This window comes from Podarcis muralis, chromosome 6 (genome assembly GCF_964188315.1).
Source record: "Podarcis muralis chromosome 6, rPodMur119.hap1.1, whole genome shotgun sequence".
Classification (NCBI taxonomy): domain Eukaryota; kingdom Metazoa; phylum Chordata; class Lepidosauria; order Squamata; family Lacertidae; genus Podarcis; species Podarcis muralis.
Window position 1 is genome coordinate 51,066,467 of NC_135660.1, and position 18,331 is coordinate 51,084,797.

The 18,331-nt window shown below is 40.5% G+C and overlaps 1 protein-coding gene across 1 annotated transcript in view; it reads right to left on the bottom strand.

Moving 5' to 3' along the window:
* Window positions 1–2,505: 2,505 nt before the first annotated feature.
* GFRA1 (GDNF family receptor alpha 1) overlaps window positions 2,506–18,331 on the bottom strand; it is a 191,743-nt gene continuing 175,917 nt past the window's right edge. The window contains exons 8-9 of the mRNA XM_028730146.2: window positions 6,294–6,347; window positions 2,506–3,836 (exon numbers count right to left, since the gene is read on the bottom strand). Of these exons, the coding sequence (XP_028585979.1) occupies window positions 3,666–3,836; window positions 6,294–6,347 (225 nt within the window). The 3' untranslated portion in view covers window positions 2,506–3,665. The remainder of the gene's footprint in view (window positions 3,837–6,293; window positions 6,348–18,331) is intronic.

Here is an 18,331-nt window from a genome sequence, read left to right on the forward strand (position 1 = left end):
CCACAAAGCCACCAGATTCAGAATAAAGACAGTCCTTAGGACAAGTGCTGCCTATCTGATGATATCTGAAGGCTTCAGGAATCCCTTTTAGACACTAAACAACATCCTCCTGATCTTTCATAGAGAGTCAGTCTCAATGAATGAAAATCAAAATGACTTGAATCATGTACAAGGGCAATATAGCAAATAAAATCCTTTAAACCATGCAAGGCTCTGATCTTTCAAACCTTTCATGGCAGCAGTCCCATGAGCTGGAAGCAAATGACTACTGTTGGGTTTTTGTTTTTGAAAAGAAACTTGATACTTTGCCTGCAACTCTTAGTGCTTTACAATTCAAACTATGGTATCATTCTGCAGTAAACTCTCTTGGGTCTACTGAAATCATCTTAATCCTAAATGTGTTAATGTGACAATGTCACATATTGGCTTCTGTTGTCACAGATTAACAGTGTAATCCTATACATATCTATGCAGAAGTAAATCCCATTGTGTTCAGTGGGGATTAATCCTATGTAAGTAGATATAGGATTGCTGCCTTAGTCACTTTGTGCAAGGCAAACAGAAGCAGAACTCTCCGCCAATCAGTTACACATGACAATTATTGGTCATTGTAAATAGCTAACATTTATCTGCCTCACTGGGTTGCACTAAAATAGCTGTCTCTGTCATAGCAGAATCCCACTTAGAATAATAATAATAATAATAATAATAATAATAATAATAATAATAATAATAATAATTAATTTATTTGTACCCCGCCCATCTGGCTGGGTTTCCCCAGCCATTCTGGGCGGCTTCCACAGAGACCAAAAATACACTAAAATGTCACACATTAAAAACTTCCCTAAACAGGACTGCCTTAAGATGTCTTCTGAATGTCAGGTAGTTGTTTATCTCTTTGACATCTGAAGGGAGGGCGTTCCACAGGGCGGGTGCCACTACCGAGAAGGCCCTCTGCCTGGTTCCCTATAACTTGGCTTCTCGCAGTGAGGGAACCGCCAGAAGGCCCTCGGCGCTGGACCTGTGTCCTGGCAGAACGATGGAGGTGGAGACGCTCCTTCAGGTATACTGAACCGAGGCCATTTAGGGCTTTAAAGGTCAGCACCAACACTTTGAATTGTGCTTGGAAACGTACTAGGAGCCAGTGTACGTCTTTCAAGACCAGTGTTATATGGTCTCGGTGGCTGCTGCCAGTCACCAGTCTAGCTGCCGCATTCTGGATTGGTTGTAGTTTCCGGGTCACCTTCAAAGGTAGCCCCACATAGAGCGCATTGCAGTAGTCCAAGCAAGAGATAACTAGAGCATGCACCGCTCTGGCGAGACAGTCTCAGGCTGGTAGGGTCTCAGCCTGCGTACCAGATGGAGCTGGTAAACAGCTGCCCTGGGCACAGAATTGACTGCCTCCATGGACAGCTGTGAGTCCAGAATGACTCCTAGGCTGCACACCTGGTCCTTCAGGGGCACAGTTACCCCATTCAGGACCAGGGAGTCCTCTACATCAGTGTTCCCCAACCTTGGGCCTCCAACTGTTTTTGGACTACAATTCCCATCATCCTTGACCACTGGTCTTGCTAGCGAGGGATGATGGGAGTTGTAGTCCAAAAACAGCTGGAGGCCCAAGGTTGGGGAACACTGCTCTACATGGTAGTAAGATGAGTCATCTCAGTTCTGTGACTAATTCATACTCACTGTGGCCCCTTTCTACTGATTTACCCTTGTTGCAGTTGAACAGAGATGGATTGCTCTTCAGATGTTGCACTCCCTCCCATCAGTCCCAGCCATCATGGTCAATGATCAGGGTTGAGGGGAATAGTAGTCCAGCAATATCAGGTGAGACACAGGTTCCCCATAGCTACACTAGATCTAGTTCAGATGTCCTAACACAGTCCATATGGAACATTACCACCGGGTGCCAAATTAACACACTTAGTATATCCAATCAGCTGATTGGAAACTCCTTTTATGTCTGCAGGAATACCTCAGCTCAAAGATTGTACTAGTTACTACATCAGATATACTGAGCATGTGAAATAATCAGCTATTTGGAAGCTCCATATTCTGCAATCCAGCACGGCACGTAGAAGGTCAAGCAACACCCACACCTGTTTGTGTGGAAGAAAATGGAGCAAACCTCCTAGCCATCTGCTGTGCTTGTTGTTTCCTGTATTTGGGCAAGGAATTGAAAATGGCCAAAGTTTTATACTGTACCTCTTTCCCCAGAAGCAAATATAGGCAGATAATGGTGTTTCTTTAGAATAATTAAGATTCATGTCATTTTTATTCAATCAACAGTAAAATAACTAAACTGTATAATTACAATAAAGAAGACCAACAGTTGTATAGCTGAACTTTTCTGTCTTTTTTAAAATATATCCTCAGAAAGATAAAATAATTTTAGGTTACTGAAATATTCACAATGGTTGTTTCTTGTTAATATAGGATATGTTTTTCTTTTCTTTTTTACTTTTTGTCATGGCTAAATGATCATAATCAGAAAAATAAAAGCAGTGTTAGAAAGTTTAATATCGCTCTCTATTTCTTCAGAAATTTTGAAGAAAACGTGTATTACATTGGTATATGACTTACAATGGTTTCACAGCAAGGACTGCAAAACCACTTACATATATAAACATGGAAGAGAATGCTAAAACATTAAAACATTGGTAGCCATCTATAAACACGAAGAAGTTTCATAAAATTCACACTCCAGGAAGACATTCATCATATGTCAACAGCCTGATCCCTTTTTAATATATATACTTCAAAATATGTTTAATTTGACAATAATAATAATAATAATAATTAAAAACAGTCAAGGCCAAAATCCACCAGGAAATTCTTTATGCAAGGCCTCCCTTGTCTTCTTAGAGGTCTCTGGTCTGCCAAGGGAGCAGGTGCCAAGACTGCTGCCTCCTCAGTGTATGCAGGAGACTTCCCAGGGAGCCACGTCTTTGTGAGGTCCACATAGCAAATATTTATGGAAAGGGCCCAAAACCTGTCAGAAAAATCAAGGGTATCCTGGATCCCCTTTGAAAGCAGCTCCACTCCAATTGGAAGCCATGACTTTGGCTTTGGAACCGATTTCAGCTAAGGTGTGTCTTTGCTCTCATCTTACACTGAAATAATCGGAAACCGCACAAAAGCACTCAAATGCTCTGGCTGAGATCTCCTTTATTACAATGGGTCTTGCACAGGAGAACTTCCTGGCTAATTGTGCTGCAAATGAGAGAAGCAGGATTCTAAGCTACATGGCCTCTTTTTTATTGGGCAGATTTTTTATTTTTTTTAAAAGGTGAGGACAAGGAAAACAAGAAAGAAAGGAAAGGATGAAATCTGGATGATTTACATGCAAATTGACATTCCATCTCTTTTAAAACATTGCATGTCCCAAAGCCTTCTGGGTTTGGAATGTAATACTGCATCAAGTATTTCACAAGGCTCCTAAGTAACACAAGAAGCGTCCTTTAAAAATTAGGAAATTATAATATAATATGATATAATATAATGAAGACGGGGATGACAATCCAGAACTATTTTTTTAAATTTTTTTTTAGCAAAGTGCTTCAACTTAGCTCCTAGAACTTTTATATCAGAACAATTAACAGAGGAGGACAGGGAACAAATCAGCTTCATTTTATTTCCTTTTCTTTGTACAAGTCCTTTTGTTAAAGCAGATATGAGGTTTCTGATGAACGTGGGCACAAGCAAGATGAGAGTGCAATTGCCACCAGCATGAGAAGTGTGCTTGGCTGGATGCTTATACGAAGAGGAGATGAACTGTCAGAGGACATGTGACTAGTGGAGCCGCCTGCCACGCTTCCTTTCCCAAGAGCATTCTGCAAAACAGAATCATTTCCTTTGGTCACCAAATTTTCACCTGCATATCTTTGCATCTTTTCAATGCTCTTCAATGATCCCTACTTTGCTGCGCCTGCAAGCTACTTTCCTCATTCAGACCAGGCAGCTTCACTAGAATGAAGTGATCCAGAAGGTCTTGGCGTGGGGAGGAAACCTCTAGTAATACTCATGTTACTTTCAGTGTGATCCAATAATCAACTTTTTTATTGCAAGTTTTCAACACAGAATACAATAAAAGCTAAACTAATCTAAATAAAAGAGAAAAGAGAACAAAGGGAAGAGGAAGAGGAGGAGGAAGAAAATAATAATAATAATAACAATACAAAGCCCTCTATCAAGGTTGTATCTTAACCCTTATTCTATACAAAGGAGGTTGAGACTTCCAAGTGTGATTTGAGATGGTAAGCAAAGCTTATTCATGAAAACAATTTTTTTAAAAGATTGTATTTTAAAGAGACTCATTAGTTTGCTGTGCAGGTACTGATGTAGGATACTAAGGCCACATTGGTAAGGCCACCAAGAAAGACTCAATGTCAAGGTAGACCTTGCCTTGCAGGAGAATGACATAACCCATACAGGACAGAGGAGAGTAACCTTTTTCAGCCCAGGGGCTGATTCCCTTCTGGACAACCTTGGGGGCTCATGTCAGTGAGGAGTGGGGCAGCTAATGTAAGCTTTACCTTTGTACAGTAGGCTAATTGTCTACACACACTCACACACCTCTCTATATTCACCATCCAGACAAGCAACAGGTATTAAGTAAACAGTTCAGCCAGGCAAAAAGGCTCACGGAGCTTGCAAAGTGGAGCCAGTGACAATTGTAGCCTGGGGAGGCTCCTGTGGGGCATATTGAAAGGCACAGCTGGCTGGGCCTGAGTTTCACCACCCCTGATTTAGGGCATAGTCGTAAGAGGGCCAGAGACTGGAATTTATGTCCCAGTGATGCCCACAGTATTAATGTCCATAAAATAGAGGTACCAGACTCTTACCCATTCCTGCTTTTATTCAGGAAAGGCTATGCTTCAATAAAGGAAAGCCCAGTTGTTTGCTGGTTTTCTGTATGTGAGCCGGCACTTTCAAGTAAACTAGCTCCTGTCAAACTGAAGTGGCCTTGACTGGAGTGCTTCACCACCTAGGGTTATATCTATATCTTTTAATACTGCAAAGCTCTGACCCATTCATAGCTATAGTGTGGTTTCAAAAGAATTAATGAATTGATCTAACTCTTAAAAGATCAATTTCCCCCCCAAATGGGGACACACATGTTTTGACGGGTATGTACATTCAGCTAGTGTTTTCATGTCAGATGGCAGAATAACCTAAGGGTGAAGGCCAAAAGTTACAGGAGAGAGCATCAGTGGTAGGCAATGGCCAATCCTGTTCCTGGCATGGTTTAAGCAACTGTCATTTCATTTATTCAAGATCAGTATTCTGTCAGCCATAAAATCTGATCGACTATGCTTAAGGGTCTTGCTAAGAGCCATGTTCCTGCAGATTATCAGTTAATTACGTTTCATAGATAAAGGGTAATTATCATGTGACCTGAAAATTACATGCTTCCTAAGAATTAAAAATGCAGTTACCTTTCTGCTATATGGCTGAAGGTGAATGGCTATTCTGGACATGGATCTGAGCCTTCTAACCAATACTACTACCACTACTACTACTACCACTACTACTACTACTACTACTAATAATAATAATGTTGTTGTTGTTGTTGTTGATGATAATAATAATAATAATAATAATAATAATAATAATAATAATAATAATATTGTTTGTTGTTGTTATTTCCATCTATATTCCACCCTTCCTCCAAAAGGAGCCCAGGGAGGCAGACACATCAACATCATCAAAACATTCTAAAAGCAATCACATTCTCACAGCCAGTGATTTCAGTGTTGCCAGGATTAGTATCTTTCAGCTATCAAATGCCTAGGTAAACAGGAATGTTTAAACATTCCTCTAAAATGTCAGTAATGAGGGAGACAGACACACCTCACCAAGAAGGGTATTTGTCAAAGGGAGAACCACCACTGAGCAGGCCATGTCATGGGTTAACACCAACTGGGCATAATACAGTAATATACAATTACTGAAAATTCTAATGAATTCATTGAAGGCAATAATTTTTTTGGACGACTAAGGTCAGGAGGACTTGGGGGTCTTATAAGCTATACTTTTCTGCTGCTGCTGCTGCTTCCCAGCACTGTCTATTTTGGCAGGGCTGGCAGATTAATTAGTTAAGAGGGACTGAACTCGAGGCTGTCATTGCTATCAGAACTAACTACAACAATATAGGATGGGGCAGGATTTGCCTCCACAATCTCTGTAGGGTGTAACCTCTAGCCCTCTTAGAAGAGAGGCTTCAAAAACTTTATTCAAAGGAATATTTTTGCTAGTAGCAATTGCCACAACACGGTGAAAAATCTTACCCCAGTCACACACAGTTCCGTAGCTACAGATTCATTGAAACTCTGCTTTGGTACCTGTAGAAAGACAAAGAGATGACTATATAAGTATACGTGGTCAATAATATTGGAGGTGGCATTGCTGATTATTCTAAGAGAATGAAAAAGCAGTATACCTCCAAATCACTAACCTGAATGGTTATTCTCATAAAAACTGGATTACTCAAGAGTAAATGGTCTATTCACATAGCCCAAATGGTCACCCAGTTGTCCTTTGGGTATAAATGTATCAAATCAAATGTTGGATAGTTTTGTCGTTGACCAAAGTTGACTGAGGCTGCAGCTCTAATTAGTTCTCATACTATGACTGGCATTTGCTTGTAATTTTAAGTCTGCAGTTTACACTGGGGTTACATTCTGGCAAGTGTGCCTAAAACCAAAAATTGTGTAGAGTCAAAACACATTGAGTTCAATGGTGGCTGGGATTGCCAAAGTCTTTTTTCTTGGACATCCACCCTCTTTCCATCCCCCCCCCCCATTTTTTTCCAAGGCACATAAAGCTGAAAGTGCATAAATAAAATGTGATAAATTGCAGGCTTACTATATGGGGGAACAATGTAACTCATGTCTGAATACAACTTTAAGAGATTTTTTTTGCCATAGATTTCAAAGCAGGTACTAAAACATACCTGAACCACTAAGCACAAAGGTATTGGACACGCCCCACCTAACTATTCCAAGTAATATTTTATATTGTTTGATGCTTGTAGTGGGTCATGCTGGTATGCAATTAGAGGTCTAAGGGCGTGCTAGATGCTTCATTGGGAAAGGAAGATGGTACTTATGATGTTTTCAGCCTTTTCAATCTATTCCAGTCCTATAGCTTACAATCAATTTTGTGCAAGTCTTTGGTCTAAGAACAAGATCTTCCCTGGTCCAACCAAATAAATGCAAATGCATTACAATTTAAAGGCATTACAATAAATACCTTTTGACATCAGTAACCTACCATTAGTAGCAACATAGGATTCTTAAGACTGTACATGCTATGTATGTTCAAACGGCAATGCATAGTAGTTTGCTCCAAAGGTAAAGGTAAAGGGACCCCTGACCACTAGGTCCAGTCGTGACCGACTCTGGGGTTGTGGCGCTCATCTCGCTTTACTGGCTGAGGGAGCTGGCATACAGCTTCCGGGTCATGTGGCCAGCATGACTAAGTAGCTTCTGGCGAACCAGAGCAGTGCAGGGAAACACCGTTTACCTTCCCGCCGGAGCAGTACCTATTTATCTACTTGCACTTTGATGTGCTTTCAAACTGCTAGGTTGGCAGGAGCAGGGACCGAGCAATGGGAGCTCACCTTGTCGCAGGGATTCGAACCGCCGACCTTCTGATCGGCAGGCCCTAGGCTCTGTGGTTTAACCCACAGTGCCACCCACGTCCCAGTTTGCTCCAAAGAACACTGCTAATTACAACACTATTTCAAATCACAAACAAACTTTCTATCAGATATGTTGCAACCCTGGCACATGGGACCATCTCCCTGCTACCTTCCTAGGTCTCCATGAAAAGGGGAAAGACTCTAGCAAAGCTATCAAGGTGTCATTAAACCAGCCATCCTTAGTTTAACTAAGCACATTAGGTGCAACCTGTATACAGCACAACAGATAATTTCATCAGGAACAAAGCTACACAGCAAAACCGTCTTCAGTTACTTTTCAGCTTAGGAGATAAAATGGTTCATAATAACAACATCAGCAAAAAATAGTAAATTGTTTTTCCCTGTAAAGTACAGTATAGCGTCTGTAGTTAGAGGAAATAAAGATACATGCCCACTTGTTTTACTTCTGTAAAGCAAAAAAATTCAGGGTGGGGTGGGGGGTGGGGAGTTAGCTTCCAGACTGAGATGTAACATGCCAAGTTTCAAATTGGAAGAGTACATTTTACTGCTGAGTTATAAACCTGTAAAAAGGGGTTATAATGGAAAAGCTGGCATAGACTTTTGTACTATAAAGTAGCAGTGTATCACTAAATCACAGGCAATGGAAAGAATATATATAAAATTCTGTGCAGAGAGCATGATACCCAGTAATTATATCCTGAGGGACAAATCCTTTCTTTTTTGCCCCAATCTTACAGGACAAAGAGAAACTGGTGTAATTCTAGTGCAAGAAAAATTAATGTCTCTAATAATGGCTTGCACACTAAGCTAGTGTACTGTGCTGATGAGAAAATCAAGAGATAATGTTGCATTAATTCAAAGCAGGATTTCAAGAGCAAGGAACTGTATATAGGCTGAATTACTATATCTTCCCAGTTAAAAACAGAACTTTTAACTTCTACATTTATATTTTGATTTCTAATTTTGATGTTCAAGTTTGAAATTTAGCAAAATTGAATGTAATTTGGGCAACGTTTTGCAAAGTATCTTCCAATTGGAATACAGATGTCAATGATAACATTAATATGGTTAATATGAAAGATTCAGAAATGTAATTATTGAATAAGCACTGGTGAAACTGATAGGGATTTCCAGTGCGCCACTACTTTGCCTTGAAGCCATACATTACTACAGAATTCAGAATTCAGAGAGAGAATGTGTAATTACTTTTTTTATATATCCAGTTGTCTTTCTGAACTTTTCACCACAACCCTTAACAGTGTGGCATGCAGATTCCAACAAAACTAATGACTCCATTGCTTTGATTGAATCTCCTAGTGTGGAATTCAGTTACAACCCCCCCCCCCAAGTCTTTTTGTGGGGGTGGTTACATTAAAAAGCAAAACCTGACTTTTGATTTTTTTTTTTAATATAATTTGTCAAGTATGATCAAACAACATCAAACAACTGAAACTAAATTTGATTAAAACCCTACTTCTTATACATTAGAAACAAAATAGTAACTTTGTGAGCGGAATCCACAGTCCCCGCCCCCCAAGTCGTGCTTCCTCTCCCCCGGACACACTCTCCACGAGTACCTTAAGAACTGTAACGATGCCTCTTGCTTGTCTTATGGTGGGTGGAGAGAAATGGGTGTGCATAGAATCCTCTGACTTTTGTGTGGATGAAATGCAGCTTCCTGTGCAAGGGTTAGAATTACATCCCTTGCTCCACCGACTTTCCCTCTTTACCTGGTCCACCACTGGAACGGGGCCTCCAGAAGGATGTCCAATCCTGTTTTAGCCAGTGGTCTTCAAACTGTACCCCCCCCCCCATTTTTATTTGGAGGGGGTAAATTCTTCTTGGTAGTGTCCCTAGACAGTAGGACTTCCAGTTGACTCGGGTGGGGGTGTGTGTCCAGCATGATAGGCTTTTGTGCCTTTAACAGTGTCCTTCTGTACAGAAATCAGCAAATGTTTGCAGTATGGGGATAAAAACCTCAAGCTGTGCTTAAAAGTCACAGCTACAGTGGCTGAGTAGTAAGTTGACAACCCTGTTAGGAAGCCTTGCAACAAAAGGCTGGAGGAAAGTATCTTCCTTTCCCCAACTATTCTCCAGCCAACCATCTCCTTGAAATATTCATAGCAAATACCACTGCATAATCCTTTGTTCTCTTGATTACAGAGATTTACTATTCACCCAACCTGTTTTCTTAACAGTAGGACACAAACTATAAAGCGCAAAATGCACTTGAGTGTAAAAATGCAATCAGTTTAACTCTTTTGCTCTTCCTAAACACAAGCTGCATCTATCAGACTTGTCAATAGTGTTTTCTTATTAGCCCAGCGATCCAACAATACGCTGCAATATAAATTACTTTCAACTGGGAAAACAAGCAAAGTGCGTATCAGAAGCAGAGCCTGCTAAAATAAGGATTCAATTCAGCATAAAACAATTCTAGTCCACAAAGCTGAGGTGCTGTGCTATTTAAGCTGTGGAGGCAATCAGCCTTGCACTCTTGCACTACAAAGAAGCCTGACCTTTACTTGGGTGCTGAATCAGCTGTAAGGAAAATCCACTGTTAGAGCATAAATATTATCTGTGGTCAAATTGCTTAAGAATGTAATAATCTACAGGTTTACTTGGGAGTAAGTCCTGTTTGCACCAGGTAGGTGGCACTTGCTTTCAAGAAAGGATTGGGCAATACGATTGCTTCATAAATACATACTAGTATGAAAAATATTCTGCCCAATTCAGATCATATTTTCTCAGTTATCTTAATGAAATTATTTCAATTGGCAGCATCATGGCGCCAGACTTGCTTAACAGTTAACCTGTTGGGGCTTTGATGCACCTCCTTTTCGTTTCCAGGACATCAAAGAAAAACAGACTGCATTTTTAAAGGATGCATGACAAAATACTGGAAAACGGAACTGTTTTTTGTTTGCTTGTTAAGAATAAAGTGAAAAATAAAATGACTGTTTTACCTTTACATTTTTACCTATAAGAGTGTCCTTTTAAACACAAAATGCCCTGAATATTCTCTCTGTATTAAAAGTAGCTGGAAAAAGGAAAAGCTGCTACAAACAGATAAAACAAATAACAAAATCTCCTCCATACAAACCCTGGATATTGTAGAGCTGTTGCTTTTAGCTAGACGTGCACCTTAGTACAGCTGTATAAAGAAATACTCTAACTTTCCCCCCAGTCCATTAAAATATGAGTGCAGTTTCTGATATACATTCAAAGCTACATTTTCAAGAATCCCTGAGTATCCAACCAAGAGATACAGAACATATGGCCCATACGACTGTTTTTTTTTATCCATTAACTCATGTTGAAATAGTAAGACCTTCAGATTTCTATTTAAGAGAGGGAGGATTTGGGGTCCTTATGGTTGCAGTGATAAGCCTGAGAGTGAGGCTGTAAAAGAAGTGCCCTATGACTCACGGGCAGGAAAGTAAATAAAAAACTGCAATATGAAGGGGAAATGTTTTAAACCAACATTATTAGGCAATACACTTCCTTCAAAAATTTATTTCTTAAAATAACAATCCTTAAATTTCTGGTTTGACAGCAGGAATGGTGAATCTTTTTTCTATGAAGGGCTAACTCACAGGAAAATTCAACTGGAGATGGAGCCAATGGTAGGAAAATCCCCCAAGTCTCCCTCCCCTTTTCTGCCACCCTGCGATATATTTGTTTAAGGGCAAACCGGGCAGTTGCTGGGGTGTGTGTGTGTGTGTGTGTGGCAAATTTGGGGAGGTGGCATTTGTATCACCATCAGCCATATACACAGATACACAGTATCAGATATACAGTATCTGAAGAAGTGTGCATGCACACGAAAGCTCATACCAAGAACTAACTTAGTTGGTCTTTAAGGTGCTACTGGAAGGAATTTTTTTTTGTTTTAGCCATATACACCGTACATCACCTGTGACATCTGGGCTAGGATGAGCAGGCTTGATCCTGGATTGGGCAGGAAGGAAAAGGTCTGAGAGGTCTGTTTCTAGGGTTCAAAGGGAAACGGTGGTGGTGGTGGGAGATCCACTCGGATCAGACCTGGAAACTGCCAGATAAAAGAGCAAGTTGCTGCCTTTTGCTGCCGATCATTCCTACTGGCTGAAGTGCTTTGTAGGGCAGCTGGTGAGATCTGCAACTGCCAGGGAAGAAGCTGGGGGCGGGCAGTATTGGTGGCTTCAGGATCAAGGTGAGATCAAAGCAAGGGCCCCCTCTCAGCCTAGTAAAAGGGGACACCATCCAGGCAGGGGCTGGCCCCAGTGATCACACCCATCCTTCTGGCTACCACTCAAAAATGGCACCTCCTTCCCTAACATTGCTAGTTGTTGTGCAAGGGCACTCCTGGGGAGGCCTCACCCCTTCTGTGCTTTGGCACACACATGCTCACACCACACACATGCTTGACTCTACTCAATACAAACCTACTTCACCCTTCCTTTCCTTGTGTAGAAGTTATTGTTGAAGCTGAGGCAAAGGATGAATAGAGTACAAAAGTGCCAATGGTGGAAGCTCAGTGATGTCAGAAGTGTCTTCTTCTATTCTGCTTTCAACAGCATCCAGACACAGCCTGCTCCCACCCTTACATTGTGTGCTGGCCAAAGCTCTCTATTAGATGCTTGGGGGAGGTCGGGGGAACAGAAATGGAGAATGGCATGAGAGGGCCTGGTCTGGTACTACAGCTGCCAAGGAGGTAAATGAGGTGGAAGCAGCTGTCAAGAGAGACTTGGGCCCCACCTGCACCATACATTCAAAGTTGCATCATACCACTTTCAACAGTCATGGATTCCCCTAAAGAATCCTGGGAACTGAGAGTTGTCAGGGTGCTGAGAGTTGTCAGAACACCCTTATTCCTCTCACTGAATTACAATTCCCAGAGTCCCCTGGAAAGAGGGACTGACTGTTAAACCACTCTGGGAATTGTAGCTCTGTGGGGCAGATAGGGGTTTTTATACTATTCCTGCTAATCAACCTTGACTCTCTCCCTTTGTGCAGGGTCAGCAAATAACTTTCTAACCATGGCATGCCTTTTCCCACAACTACCACCTTTCCCCCCATGTCACATAAATTTTCTGTGCTACTTCTCTGGCTAACAAATTCATGCTCTGTAATCTTCTAGTCTTGGTTGCCATTTGCTTCTCACCCCAAAACACTACTGTTGCCTTTTTTTTCATTTGATGGACTTTCATATTGTAATTAATCTTTTCCGCTGTCTTTTGCAGACTTCTGTTCTATCTGGCAAGTTCTGCTTTTCTAAAAGCACCTTCGAAAGTAGGGCATAGTTCAAAACTGACAAGCTAGACACACAAACCCATTCTTTTGATCAATTCCAATGCTTAAACCTTTGCTAAGGTGCAGATATTTGGGTCAGGGAGCCTTGGATAGGGTATGTGTGGCAAATCAGCCAAAGCTGATTCCTCTCTTCTCTTTGCGTAGCTGTGAATGTGTCCAAAGACAGCAGACTGATTCAAAGTGTGAATTCCATGTCATTCATGGTTCTATCTACAACATCTTGTGGCCAGTGCTAAGATGCCACCTGCTCTCCTCTCTCTGGCAGCAGCTTAACATTAGAGAGCAGAACTCATCAGATATTGATTTATCAATTTAAAATATGTGTCCTGGTAACAGCCTTTCAGTGTGATGTACTCACCAGCTAAGGATGAGCTTCCTTTTTCAGTCACTCATTTGTTTGATTCAAATAAACTCTTAGAGCTTTACGCCTCCTATTTTTAGTGGATATTATGCCATTCTCATAATGTGACCTTAAAAAAATTGATTTGCCTCCAGCTAACACTTTTTTTCTGCATAAAGAAGGGCAAAGAAGAAAACAGAACAGTAAAAGCATTTGTGGAATCCCTTTTTGCTAGCTTAATAACTCAGCAGCTTAGGCTGACTGGTTTTTTTTTTTTTATTTCATATATAAAACTGAACAGTCACTTTGCAATAATGCCAGTTGCTTTGGATTTTAGTATTGCAGCTCCTTCCACCATCAAGGCGTGACGATGACTAGAAACACCTTCAGGCTTGGAGTTGTTTGTCCATTTCTGCAGAGCTATATTTGTCTGTGGACCAAAAGTTTTGGATATGTAGGTGCAAACTAGGCATGAGTGCAGCCCTCTGCACTACCACCAATGCCCCAAAGTAGATTCTTCCTGCATAACTTCCAGAATTTGTAGTACTTCCCATCTAAGGTAATTCCCCTGCCACCTCTGTTCTTAAGGCCAAACTACATGTGATGTTAAATGCAACACAAATGCATTTTCAAATTTGCAGGTAGCAACCACTGGTGGCGGTGGGATGATAATTATACAAATTCTCCTCTGCACTGGGTCCTGCTGAAAATCACACTTAAAAACCTATCAAATTCCCACTCCCTCCCTGCTGCGATCTTGCTAATTATCAGCCCCCATCAGTTGCTTTTTTAAAAAGAGTACATTAAACGCAAATACACTTTTCATGTCGCTCCAAGCCTGGCCCTCAAAGTTCTAAAAATTATATTCCCTCACTACTTTCCTGTCTTTTCCCAACTTCACAGCACCTTCCCATTTTCACTTGTTTTTCATTAGTTATTGTCGTCCACTAATCTCCATTTTCTTATGCCTCTTTTCAATCTTATCACATCAGTTCCTGTCAAAAAGTCAAGGTCTGCTCTATAATCAGAAACACCCAAGTTTGTACTTGGAATAAATTTACTTAATTTTCCTTGCAATGTGCATATAGAATGTGGGTTTCCTACTGACGAGCATGAATTCTTTTTTGGCACTGACTATACACAGCCCTAATTATAATCTACCCATAATAACATTATTAAAACTTGCCAGTATTCAGTCAAGCTATCACCCCCAGTGTCATAATTTGGACAGCTATAAAGTAATGTTTAGTGAGCTTTATAATTTTAATTTAATGAATCTGAATATCAACCATTGAAATGGTATCAATGATATATATTCAACCCTTTTTAAAAAAATAAATGAAAAGTGTTCTGTAAATCAAAGCACTGAAGTAATTGTCCTTTTGGTACAACAGCATGGTACAATACAACTTGATGGGTCCATTGCTGTTGGCGTTTATCCAATTTCTTGCATGTCAACTGGAGAATAATTAGATGTGTTCTGTTTCACGGCCAAGACATGAGTCTGGAAGAAAGCCGGTGGTTTCACAGAACATATGTTGGTGCTGAGAGCCATACTTCTATGCAACATGCTTAAATTGTGTTAAGCCTATTCTCACATTAAGACGTGCAACTAGGAGTATCAGTCACTAGCTCTTCTGTTTGCTTCACTTCTGGTTTCAAGTCTCAGTTATCTCAAGGAATTTACAGGGCAGTGAAGGGAATACTGAGAAGTCAGAGATGAAGTTGAAGGGAATAGCCATAGCTCAGTGGTAGAATTTTGCATGCAGAAGGTCTTGGGTTGAAACCTTGGCATATTCAGGTAGGACTGGAAGAGACCCCTGGAGACCCAATGCCAGTCAGTGGAGACAATACTGAGCTATATGGACCAATGATTTAACATGGTAAAAGGTAGCTTCCTAGGAGAGCTCCTACCACTGACTTCTTACTATGGTTGCGTTCACGCACAATGCTAAGCCAGACATGGTTTTGTGCAAACATCCTGGCTCCTGAGGAAGAGATTGCAGCTGCTTTGCTCTTCCATATGCTTTTTAGGTCAGCGCAACATCTAAGCTACTTACAGTATCATCTGTGGTTAAGGAGCAGGTCTGTCCTCCTTAATTGCAACCTGTAGCCAAGGTTTTTCTTATATGGTTAAGGTGGAGAGACCTTAACCATGATCCTGTGTTCAGACTACACGCTCATCCAAACCTTGGCTTTGCTGCTGTCCTGCGCTGATTTAAACAGTGCAGGGAGGTCTCCAAGCCAGGGGTGTGTTGATCCCAATCTAGCTACAGTTTGAGAAACAGGTTACTCTCAGTCCATTATTCTGCAGAATGGTTGTAACAGGGTGAGCACATCTGAACAGAGTAGTTTTTATAACTGAGCCAGTATCGTGCTAATGTGAGATAGCACTGTATGCAATGCTGGATTTACTTAATTCTCCTTCTATAGACAAGGTGGCTGGGACACTGAGAGAATTGTTGCAGAACAGGGTGTAAAAGCAATTCTACGAAGAGATCATAATTATTCAGAAATTAGCACCAGTAATGTCAGTGGGCCTGAAGATCTGATTACTAGGCTCTAAGTATTGCCATTTCCCTTGTATAACTTCCTAATATCTTCCGGTGAATTAAAAACTATAATGCAACATATTTTCCCCCCACAATTGAAATCTCACTTAACAAAAAACCAATTATAACATCTCTCTGATAATTATGCAGTACATTTCACAAAAGTATGAAGCCCCGGTTATCAGATTATATTCTAATTATCAGATTATGCAAAATTATGTTCACAGGAAATAAATGTGTTATGTTTTGGCTACATAAATGAGTGAAATTATAGAAAGCTGCCAAGAAGAGAATATTCAGCATAAACCACGTATGTCCAGTCATAATTTCATGAGACAAGATTTAACTGCTAAAATGAGTAGGGGGAAAAAACTATATTGTGCTTCATTCGCTGTGTTTTTGTGGAACAGCATTAACAATGCAATCTTATGTGTGTATTTGAAAGAAACCCTCAGTGTATTTCTAGCACAGTTTTCACCAGCTCCCATCAGTCCCAATCAAAATTCCAGAAAACTGAGTAACATTCAACAAAAATCACTATATACAAATACTTTTATACTAAGGGACTAACTATACATTACATTACTTGCATATCTTGCGGCAACCAGGATAACTTTTAAGAAATAATAATCCTAGATGTTGGGGGAGGTGATCTTCACTGAGAGTGCACAGTGCAGGGAGGGAATATTTATGCCTTTGCTTGCCAGCCACTATCCCAACAAACATCCCTGTTATACTATGGGATATGTTCCCACAATATGTAGTGCTGGCCACCAACTTGGATGGCTTTTGAAAGGATTTGACAAATTCATGAATGATAGGGATATCAATGGCTACTAGCCATGACTGCAATCAGAGGCAGTATACCACTGAATACCTGTTCTTGGGAATCACATGTGTGGAGAGCACTGTTGGACTCATCTGTTTGTGGGCTTCATTGTGAGAACAGAATGCTGTATTAAATGACCAACTGGCTTATTCTACCAGGGATCTTATGATGCTGTCATACTACAGTTACACTTTGTGTCCCATTGGTGTCAGTGGCTCTATTTTCCCAAGGCTAACTGCATCATGGGAGGACTCTCTTGCCAGGATTATGGGCAGGGAGGGAAGGGTTAAACTGAATGAAGGTTGTGCATGTTCAGAATTTCATTCCAAGCCTGATACCTAGTATGGCAATTACAGCCCAACAAATCAGTTTGGGGAGAAGTTGCCTCAAACACAGATGACCCCAAATGCCATGTTGAGGAACACAGCCTTTGCACAATGCTGAAGGCAACTATAAAGGGTTGGAATGTATCTCCCCACAAGGAAGTTCCAGAGCTTCACTGCCATTGAAGGGATGGCCTTTACGCAGGTAACATTCCCCACAACTGTAATTTAAATAACAAGGAGACCCAGTGCCAGGTCTCCAAGGAAGATCAAAGCACGTACTCTACCACTCAACTCTCTTTTTTAGATACCACACAACCACTCTAAGAAAATTACCTGCAAGGAATAAAACTACAATAGGAATATCGTATTAATCATTTATACATTATGATGTCCTCCGAAACACAGCACTGCGTTCAGACACCCCAATTTAAGAACCTGGTACAAAATGGTGTAATAATAGGCACTGGTGAAGATAGGAGTGAAGGCCAATCTATTTGCAGTCCTCACTAAAGCCCCAGGAGGCTGGGATGGTTTGAGCCAATTCAGCTATTATTGCACCAGCTGAAATATATAGAATCTCACTGTGTAAAGAAGGAATAAACAGCATTCCAAGTTCTCATTGATTTTAAAGTCAAGATACTAAAATGGGTGACAGTTCATTGTGTTCCAGAAACCAAATAATAGATGGAAGCAGGGGAGGGGAGGGAATGTGTGGAGAACAGTCTAAAGGTAATGCAGAGATCTATTATTCAGGTGAGGCAACTGATTAGAACACCTAGGAATAAAAAGTCAGTGGGGAATGAAATAAATGTGATTTATTTCTAGTCTTTGATTATAAATGCACGCTGAATATTATAGGCAAAGTGAGAAGACAGGTTAAAAGCAGAATAAAAATATATTTATGTTCAGAACTTTAGCACTGCTAATGCCTTTTATTAAGAGCATATGTTAAACACTTCAGTTAAATGGCTGTGTTTGACTTATTTTCTTACGAACAAGATTTGACTGCTGTAAAGGTTCAGGCATATTGTTGAGGAAGTGGCAAGATACAGCTCCTCTATATGTGCTGTCCTTGCAGGTTGTGATGAAGTAATTCCAACATATGGTGTGAAATGAATGCTTCTGAGTTTTTCATTATTATGTTTGAAACACTCACAGGCTCCTCCACATCTTTATCATTTATTATTGTGGAAATAAAACTATGCCCATGTTACTCTTCTTCCCCCTCTTTTCTTTTTTTAATGAAAGACGTTTAATTTCATACCTAGTACTTAAGGCTTTTGACATTTTTTTAAAAAACCCAAAACATCTCAAAGGTATTAT